At 39.5% G+C, this 10306-nt stretch overlaps 1 protein-coding gene across 1 annotated transcript in view; it reads left to right on the top strand.

Moving 5' to 3' along the window:
• Window positions 1-10306, top strand: part of TAF1B (TATA-box binding protein associated factor, RNA polymerase I subunit B) — a 53000-nt gene that overhangs the window by 4053 nt on the left and 38641 nt on the right. Inside the window, exons 3-7 of the mRNA XM_019538140.1 lie at window positions 746-833; window positions 1847-1944; window positions 3560-3655; window positions 4176-4314; window positions 5854-6010. Of these exons, the coding sequence (XP_019393685.1) occupies window positions 746-833; window positions 1847-1944; window positions 3560-3655; window positions 4176-4314; window positions 5854-6010 (578 nt within the window). The remainder of the gene's footprint in view (window positions 1-745; window positions 834-1846; window positions 1945-3559; window positions 3656-4175; window positions 4315-5853; window positions 6011-10306) is intronic.

Here is a 10306-nt window from a genome sequence, read left to right as displayed (position 1 = left end):
AGCAAGATGTTCATCTAACCTCCTCTTAAGCACCCCCAGGGTAGGAGCCTGCACCACTTCTCTTGGAAGTTGGTTCCAGACCCTAGCTGCCCCTTAATTAGGTGAAATGATGCAAATCATAGAATCACAGAAAATTAGGGTTGGAAGATGCCTCAGGAGGTCATCCAGTGACCTACCCACTGCTCAAAGCAGGACCATCTCCAACTACATCATCCCACCCAAGGCTTTGCCTAGCCAGGTCTTAAAAACCTCTAAGGGTGGAGATTCCACCCCTCTCTGGGTAGCCTGTTTTAGTGCTTTACTACTTTCTAGTGAGAAATTTCTTCCTAATATCTAACCTAAATTTCCCTTGCTGCAACTTGAGACCATTTCTCCTTGTTCTATTTATCTTCCACCACTGAGAACAGTCCAGTTGCATCTTCTTTGTAACCACTGTTCAGGTAGTTTAAGGCTGCTATTAAATCCCCTTTCAGTATTCTCTTTTCTAGACTAAATAAGGTCAGTTCCTTCAGCCTCTCCTCATATGTCATGCCCCAGCTCCCTAATCTTTTTGTCCACATCCTTTCTGTGATGTGGGACTCAAAACTAGAAGCAATACTCCAGATGTGGCCTTGCCAGTGCTGAATAGAAGAAAATAATCAGTTCTGCTGGCAGTGAGGGTTCTTGCACTAAAAGTTCTGGCTCAGGTAGCCCATGCAAATCAGATATTGCTGTTTTCTTACTAACCTCCCTTTTTATTTTGCAGAGAACTAAAGAGGTTTTAGTTTCTGATGCTATTCCTAATACCAAGATCCAGTCACTCTCCAAAGGATTAAGAAAGAAGAAAAAAATTGGTATGAAGATTTCTTAATATATTATTTCTACTAACACATCTTTCTAAATTTTCAGTTTTTCAGGATAACGATATACTAATTTTAAGTGTTGCCAACATAGTTTGTGAGCAAATTAGGTTTTTTTTTTCTGTAATTGGCCCATGTGAAGGTGCTTTATATGGATATTGGAAGTGGTTCAGTCCTGGTATGAGATTTGTGTAATAAAGAAGAACAAAATATGCACACCCAAGATAGGACAAGAAGTAAAGGTAGTTGTTGAAACTGCAGCAGACTTGAAATATAAATGAAAGAAGGGCATTTTGTTACATTGCTTTAAATTGGGAGAGACAATGAATTAGAGAATAGGAGTAATGAGAATGTAGATGAATGTAGGAAAATTTGAAAAGAACAGGAGGAGCAGGAATTATGAACGGAAGCAAGGGCAAAATTGTGTAACATTTGGAACCACAAGATAATGAGTAGATTGCAACAGATTTGGCCCCTTTTTCAGCTAACACTGATCTTTGTAGGATGGTTTGAATGTCTGACAAGGTCTCTTAAATTTAAATCTCCAGGATTCGATGAAAGAGACAGAAAATAAAATGGAGGGTATGCTGCTTTCTCATCCCCTTTGCTGTTGAAATGAGTTCTAGTTTTTCAGGCTGGTAATGGGGAAGAAACAAGCATGCTTCTTTTTCCCTGACTACTATGTTTTGTTTTGTTTCAAACCTCTCATCAGCTAACATATCAACATGGTTTTTGTAATGCAATATTAATGAACTCTCTTTTTCCTACAGCTATTTGATTCTTGAGAAATATGTGGAAAAGCTGTTGTTATTCAGTTGCTTTTTTGTCATTTAAGAAACTATCCTTCATTGAGTTATTTGAGGTACTTTGTAGAGGTTTGGCCCAGGATGTGTGGGGTTTCCCTAATCAAAGCAATGTTCTAGTTCCTGCAGTAAGAGATCAAGTTGTTAATGTACTAAATGGGTATGTGTGGAGAGAAACAACCATTTTTGTTTGTTATTCTTTAGATAAAGGATGGGAATGGTATGTTTGTGAAGGCTTTCAGTATATACTCAAGAAGCAAGCTGAAGCCCTGCAAAAATTAGGGGTGTGCCCACGGATGAAGGTAAACAGACCTGAGAGCATGAGCTCTGAATAAGTGCAGTTGATCTTGTTTATTTCACAAATATTGTTATTCTAAGATAGATGGAATAAACTTATCTTAAGAACTTACTGAGGAGGAAAAGATGGTAAATCTATGAAAATAAATATACTGGGCACAGTGTAGCAGGGCACTGGGGTGTACCTGCTGCTTGCTGGTGGCAGAGGGGAGCTAATGAGAGACTCACCTAACCAGAGGGCTCAGGTGGGAGCTATATAAGTCCAGAGCCTGCATGGGTCAGGCAGTCTCTCTCTGGTAGCCATGAAGTGAGGAGTTGCTGGCAACAGAGCAGAAGGGCCCCTGAAGGAACATAGATTTGTCTAAGCCAGCGGGTCTCAACCTTCTTTATACCAGGACCCATCTGTAAACATCAATGGCCAGTCCCAATCCCGTTCCCCTCACTCCTGGTCTGCTGCCCCCAGCCCTCAGTGTGTGGGGCAGGGTGGGTGTGTAGGATAGGAGGGGCCCCAAGCAGCCCTTGCAGACTGGAACCCTGGCAGCCTGCAAGGAAAAAGCCATAGCTTTCTGTATTTTTCTCCTTTTAAAGGGGAATCCATTTTAAATGTTTGATACATTTTTAAAGTTTGTTTGCAACCCTTTCATATATTCTTGTGACCAACGGGTTGAGAAATGCTGATCTAAACAACTCTGCAGGGCTGGGATTAGAGGCAAGTTTCCTAGGCAGAGAAAGACTGGGTTTTACAGATAAGTGGCGTTTGTTTTATGTTAAACCTGTAGAGGGTTTGAGGTGTCTGCCTGAGGGCTGAGCTGCTTCTTGTTTATTGAAGTTGCGCTGGTAGTTTACCCTTGTGCGCTGCTGGGGCAGGCTAAAGGCTTACTTAGAGAACTGGTAACCCAGGAGCCTAGAGACTGAGAGTGGGTGCCCCTTGGTTTAGGAGCCTAGGAAAAGGCTGAGACCTGGACCAGAGGTCTAAGAGCCCAGAGAAGGGTCTGTGTGTGGGACTGGGGTCTGAGAACCCAGAGGGAGACCGTACGTGGGACTAGGGGATATAAGGGCCCAAGGGGACCAAGTGTACAAATAAGTAACATCAAAGAAAAAGAACACTTTCAAGACTTGGGGCATGGTGTAGGGAAGGAACAGAGCCCTTAAGGCTATAGGTTCCCTGGAGGGGTACAGATACTTATGTAGCCCTTGAAACTACAGTTGCCCTGCAGAGCTACAGGCCAGCCAGGAGGGCCCATTGAGCTAAGGGTTGAATCAAGACTATAAAAGGTCCAGGTGAGATCCAGTGGTACTGCAAATAGGCTAAGGTTCACTCTAAGGTCTATGGGCAGCCTCCCTTATTCATCCTAAGATGAATGAATGAAAGGGAGAGCAATTCGAGGAGGGCTGCAATAGAGAGTGAACTGGCCAGGAGTTGTATGGCCACCAGGGGGTGTCATAGCTACCCCTGCCACACATAGCAAATAGTAATTCTAATTTTCCAATTAATGTTTTAGTGGAAACAGGCCCAAAACACTGTTCAGAACTTCTTAGTTGTATCAGTAATATGTCTTTTTTTTAATTTATGATTTTATATGGCTTAAACTAATCAATCTCTCTTGTTGTTTTTATCAGGATGAAATTCTCTGCTGTTTTTGGAGATGCTACCTTCAGAAGAGCAAACAGGCATATTGCCCTAGACCAGTTAATGACACTCCCCTGGAACTGGTTGTAAGTGTGAATTACAAAGCTGATATTCAGATAGTTTCTCTCATCTTGGAATGATGTTCAATCACATGTATGCATTGTTTTAATGTCTTGCTGTAAGGACTGTCCTCATAGGAGAGTCTAAATAATCTATTTTGATGCTTTAAGACAATATATCCTGTTTTATGGATGGTTAATTGTTAATTTTTAATACCACATTTAATACCACAAACTACATGTTATCTATTGGCCTGGCTTTGAAAATGACATAATGGCATAAAAACAGGTATAAATAAGGTCCGTGGTCTGTAATGCAGCCTGTATGTAGGTGTTTATCTTTTAGGCATGCAAGTCTCTTTATTTTATCTGTAAAGAGAGCACCAAAACTTTGGTCTTCTGTTCAGAGAAACCATCTGAAGTTAAAAGATCTCACACAGGCTATGATCCCGTGTTTACCAGCCAATATATTAACTGTGTTTTTACAAATCAGGCCCATGTATTTTAACTAACTTCAGATAATTCTGTAATTTATTTACAAAAACAGGTATCTGACAGTGCTACTGATGTGGATAGTGAACCAGAGAGAGTTAGTCCTTTTGACTTGTCATCTTTCACTGAAAGTGATATAGATTTACAGACAGAATGCAGCTTTGGACAGATTTCTTCAGTTGACAGGACCTCAGGTAGGAACAAATATGACTATCTGGAAAATCACTTTTTGACACAGTTAATGTGAATTTTGAAAATCTGACTGTTCACGTAGAAATCTTCACTATATATTTTAATTCAGTGTACATCCCATAAATCCTTCTAATTAGTATTATTTCTAACAGACCAGGAAGTGGTTGGCACGGTTCTTCTCTGAGGAGAGAGAGAAGCTAAACAGGCATACGAAACACATTGGAAGACAAAGAATAAAATTCTGTCATAGACTTTTCTCCCTCTCTTCCTGGAAGAAATATAATAGAAGGTGCTATGTCACCATTAGGAGTACATGTATTTAGGTCAAGCTGAATATCAAGATAACATTGAAACATTAACCATGAGGCTTGGTTTAACCCTAACCTATGTAAGCAAAAGGTAAAACTGATGACTAGAAGAATTAGTTATGATTATTTCTTTTATTCTCTTGATTTTCATTTACACAAGTACAGTGATAACTCTTGCATTGACTTCACCAGTTTTTATAAGGCATGAGTTGAAGAGTCAGTTTCCTTAATCCACTTACAGGGAACTTTTAATGCCAACGACTGTTGTTTGTGGACCAGCAGGTGGCATCAAAGACCAGTTCGCTCTGCTGAAAGAGACCAGAGAGAACTGTTAAGTTTCCCAGCTATTATACCATCTCCCTTTTTTGACTGATGTGTTGAAGTAGTAAGAATATAATCACCCCATCCCTCAGTCCTTGTGCTCTGTTAGCACCTGATTCTGCTCTATTAGCATCTGATTCTTGCATCCACTCTTCTCAGTGCTACACTTCTAATATTTTTGAAACTGTATGTTTGTCTTGACAGTAAGCACAGATTTTTCAGATATCGAGATTGTTAAACTGTGTTATGCTGCTTAAATACATTTATACTTTACCTTGGTTCTCTTGTTAAAGCCCTAGTTAGTTTAAGGTTTAAAGGCACATTGACTTGAGTGGAGAAAAAAATACAATCCAGTGGTAAAGACAGGCATCCGGCAGCTAATAACTGATTTATCATTCACAGCTCTGATGCATTCATCTTTGGACAAATGATTTGTCCTTTTATTTGATGCTTCTTCATCTGTAAAATGGAAATAATATTCTTGGCTCATGAGAAATTGTCAAGACTAGTTAATATTAGCCATGTGCTGCATAAGAGTTAAGTATTAAACATGGGTCTCACTAGAAAGAGCCTATCAAGGTTAACATTTTATTATATATACAGAATTTACTTCCTCCTGGTGCTCATGGGAGACTTGCCTCTTTGATTTAATAAGAGATTAGGATACAAAGTTTATAAGTACCAGTGGCACTGCTCCAATGAATCTTCATCATCTTGTGTCACAGTAAAAGGAGGCACTTTAAGATTTAAGCTATTTAACACACTAGCCTAAAGTGCTGACTCAAAAATGTCGCTTTTAGGTAAATAAGCTTGTTGGATGGTCAGTTTGTCATATTTTCTGTATCTTTTACATGTTCAGTATAATATATTTTGTCAAGTTACCTATAGATTTTTTTCCCCCGTTAATAAAAGAAACCATGTCTGTCTACTCTGGGTCGATTGATGGTAGCTCGTATGTACTTAAGAGGACAAAAGGAAACATGAGGATGTCAATGCCAATGACACTTTCATTCTGTTATATGGCATTACTGTGGCTGAAAGAACCAGTGACCTTGTCGGATCTCTTAAGGTATGATTAAGTCTGTAGTGAAATATTTGATGCTGTTGTCAGTAATGTGAGTTTTAATTTGTTCCTGACCACTGCCTACTTACCAACTAGTGGATGATGGTAGGCACTTAGCTACAGCATTTCCACGATAAAAGGTTGTTTCTGTTTTTTGAAGAATCTCAAACAGCACCATTGTTTGCAATAGGATTTTCAAATTGCAATAGGATTTTCAAATTTATAGTCAGAAAAAGTCTCACTTGTAAGGAAGTTTCTTGTCTTTGTCCTTCAGCATTTCTTACAGATTTTGCTAAGATATAAATAATTAAGTGTTGCCAACTATGAATATTGCAATTTGCAAAAAGTAATAGAAAAAACATATTAATAAGAGTGGTCTATGATACTGTATAAACAGCAAGACCAGCGCTTACTATTTTGGAAGTTTCTAAACTAGGTTGGGGGAATTCTGCTCAAATTGAAAAAATAAAATAGAAAACTTAAGAGAAATGCATGGCTGGCAAGGCTTAAGGCAACAGAGTCCATGAACAAAAATTTTAACAAAAAATTCTGGTGTAGGACGATCTGGCCTGCTGGTATTAATTTTTAAATATATCTTGGACTATCAGGAAACTTAAATGATTGGAAGAGTTTCAATAGTGAGTAAGTCTTCCAAAAAGGGCAAGTGAAATGAATAACTGTAGGTTGGTTAGCTTGACATCAGTCTGTTTCAACATGGTCCTGGGGTTGGAGGGTGGAGAGGGGGGATTGGTGGCCCACAGGGGCGCAGGGTCACAAGTAGTAGCCCACTGTTAAAAAATAGATGGCCCCTGGTGTACAACATTTAGCTTAGTGTGGCATGATGTTCCAATTTAAAAAATAGTGCTCTGTTATATGAAAGCACATTAAATAGATTAATAACTACCTAAGTGGTGCTTTCCAGTGATTGCTGGTGGAAGTTGTCCATGTTGTGTGGGGTTTTCTAGCATGATTCCACAGGGATCAGCACTATGCCCAATTCTATTAAATGTTTCCATCACTGATCTGGAAACAAATATAAAATTGCTGTGGATAAAGCTTGTGGATGACGCAAAGTCAGGTGAGTAAATTACAAGATGATGATAAGCAGACCTGCTGCAATCTGAATTGTTTGTTCAGCTGGACACATTGGAAAAAATGTGCAATTTTAATACAGCCAAAAGATTTTTGTAGCTGTTTTTTTAAGAATCTCAAATGGCTCCATTATTACTTCTATAGTAGGAACAAGAAGCATAAATGCTGGCTACAGAATGAGGGACTGTATCCTGGGAAGTGGAAACTATGAAAATTTAGGGAGCAAAAGGGGCACGTAACTGAACATAAAAGGACTGATGTGAAAACAAAAGAGAGAGAGAGAGAAGACTGAGCAGGGATAAGAACATGGGCGGGCGAAGTCTGGCCTGTGGGCTGGATCTGGCTGGAGTGGACTCCATTTCCCAGCAGCCCCTGCCTGCATGGCTGGGGCCAGTTTCCATGGGGCCCCAGCTGTGATACAACTTTGTGTAAAGCATTAGGGAAACAAATGCTAAAATACTGCATCCAGTTCTGATGTCAACATTTTAAACAGATGTTGAAGAATTGGAGAGGGTCCTGGGAAAAAAGCCATAAATAACAATTCCTGAGATGAAGACTATGTCTTGAAATGACTGATTTACAGCTCAATTCATTTACTGAACAGAAGATGAGGAGGTCACTTGATTACAGTATAAGTACCTTTATGGGGAGAGAATACCGAATACATAAGAGCTTTGCAGTTCAGAGTTCAGCAGAGAAAAGTGTAACAAGAATTGAGGGCTCAGAAGTGAAGCCAGAGAAGCGTTAAATAAAAATGCTAATCTTTTAATAATGAAAATGATAAACCACTTGAACAAATTACCAAGGGAAATGGTCTTCAGATCAAGCCAGAATATCTTTCTGAAAGATATTGTTCAACTGCATAGAAGTTATGCTTTAATTAAATACAAGCAAAATTGGGCATAATACAGGGGTAAATTGGCAAAACTTACTAGCCTGCATACAGGCATTCAGGTGAGAGAATCTAATGGTGCTTCATAGCCTTACGGTGTCCAAATCTCTAACATTCATATAAAAACATGTTAAAATATCTTGTTCAGGTTGCAGAAGTCAAGAAGCACTCAAATTGGGAAATTTTATATGGTATGATTGCACTTGCAAACCTACCTGCTTTTTCAGTTACATGATCCCAGCATGTTGTTTCCCCTTCCCTTCCCCTGGTCCTCCCCATATTTGTTGTTCAAGTTGCCTGCAGAAGGAAGCAGAATTTAAATGCCATAAATCTGGTATTTTTTTACTGAATTCTTGACATTGCAACCTAAATAAATTTCTTTTCATTTTTGTATTCCATTAAATGGATACATTAATTCAGTGATGGATCAAACTGAGATGAAAACTGAGTAGAGAAAATGTTAAGTATCCTGCCTTGCCACTTGAATTTTTATGGGAACATCATGAATATTTAAAAGCTGAGTTATAGTCATGTGCTGAATGTGCCTGTAGCCTTTTCTCATTTTGGTGTTTCCTTGAAGTTGTAGTCAGCTGAATCCTACTCCTCCCTGGTGATTACCCATGACAGCACGGCACCCAGCCATCTTTCAAAAGATTTACGGCACCAGAAACCGAGCTTGTTACTATTTGGCACATTCAATGCATAATCCTGCAATTAGCTCATCTTAAAGGGACATTTTGTTTAAAAATAACATTCAGACTATTTGTACTTACCAGTATGTCCCAAATAGCACCCTAATTTTTTCTAGTGTTAGTAGTAATCAGTTTGTTGTCCATATTTTATATTCTTTTCAGCATACAAAAATACTGTTAACAGATTAAGTTTCAGCCTAGTAGATTTCACAGGGCTGTAAACCAGTGCATTATAATACAGTTCAAACTAGGTTAAACATAGCAGAGCTGGCAAGACCGAACTTGTTACTATTTTGTAGCTGTGCTGCATGGCTTTGATATACAGTTTTCTTATAGTATTTAGGAGGCATTAAGTTTAGCCATACTTGAACTGGACCTTTCAAATAACAGCTAAATGTTATGTGGGTACAAATTGTCTTCCCCCATTTGCCTTTGTCATATGGGAGCATTTGAACATTTAGCATTTCCCATTAAATTGGGAGCAGGTAAACTAAAATATATGTGCTTTAAAAAATTCCAAACCTGGGCTCTTTTGGGAGTAAAGGATTGTATCAGATGCAACATTGGCGTTTCTGTGGTACTCCTTAGAATAGAAAACAAAGGTCTTAATCTAACTGTTAGGAGTGCCAATTTTTAAAGGGTGCCCCAATATCAGGGTTACAAATTTCTTCTTTCTTTCATTTTTTTTAATGGTAATGTAATGTGACCTAGTCAAAGCAAGTTTAACATGAGCTATTTTTTAAAATGATGTTTAAGTGGATCTCTTGTCCCCTGGAAATATAGTTAAGGCATATCATACACTTGTTTCACACAGTTCTCCTGCAGAGCTGAGGGGAGTGATTGTCCATCCTGATTGGGGAAAAAACCATAAACTTCCTCATGGCATTAGCATATGTCACTATGAATATGTAAACATGTTGTGGGTCCAGGTCCTCATTTGATTCCCTTTGATCCTAGGTTTTTCCATTTCTAATATCAATTGGGGGTGCAAGATGGTGGTAAATTGTGCAAATTGGTGGCTCTTGCAGTGTGACCACTTGGCAAGTGCTAGACTACTGTCAACATCATGTAAACTGTTGAATAACGAACTTATGTGCCCAGCAATACTGGCTAGATTAGAACCCGTGATCTAGATCAGGGCTGTTAAACTGGCAGCTTGTGAGCTGCATGCAATCCAAAAGGGGTTAACATGCAGTCCCCAGGCTCTCACCGGGTCAACGTTGCCTCTGTTGCTCCGGCTGTAGCAACAGCAGCCAAGGTCTCAGGATTCCCTTCCTGGCTTCTGCTGCATACTCCCACCCCAAGGAGTGGAGAAGTGTGGCATGGTGCAGCCTGTGGTTCCAAGGAGACCAGTATCCTAGAGGGCCTGTGTGTCGTAGTGTCACAGGGGAGCACACAGGAAGCTGAAGTTGAAGCACCTTGGGGAGCCCATGGCCCCACTAATGCTTCTTGCTGTGTGTGTGGCCCTTGCCAGTGCGGCCCATGAGGTAAGCGGGCCCCAGATGCTTTGAAGTTTGACAGCCCTGATCTAAATACTAAATGATGCAAAAATGTTGTTACAACTCCACAAAAACCTTTAAGAAAATGTAAAATGCTGTTTGTTGTTTAGATGTTTTATAAATATAT

The sequence above is a fragment of the Crocodylus porosus genome, unplaced genomic scaffold, assembly GCF_001723895.1.
Source record: "Crocodylus porosus isolate Cpor-Errol unplaced genomic scaffold, CroPor_comp1, whole genome shotgun sequence".
Lineage (NCBI taxonomy): Eukaryota > Metazoa > Chordata > Crocodylia > Crocodylidae > Crocodylus > Crocodylus porosus.
Note: the sequence above shows the minus strand (reverse complement) of the source record. Positions and strands in the feature narration are given on the sequence as shown.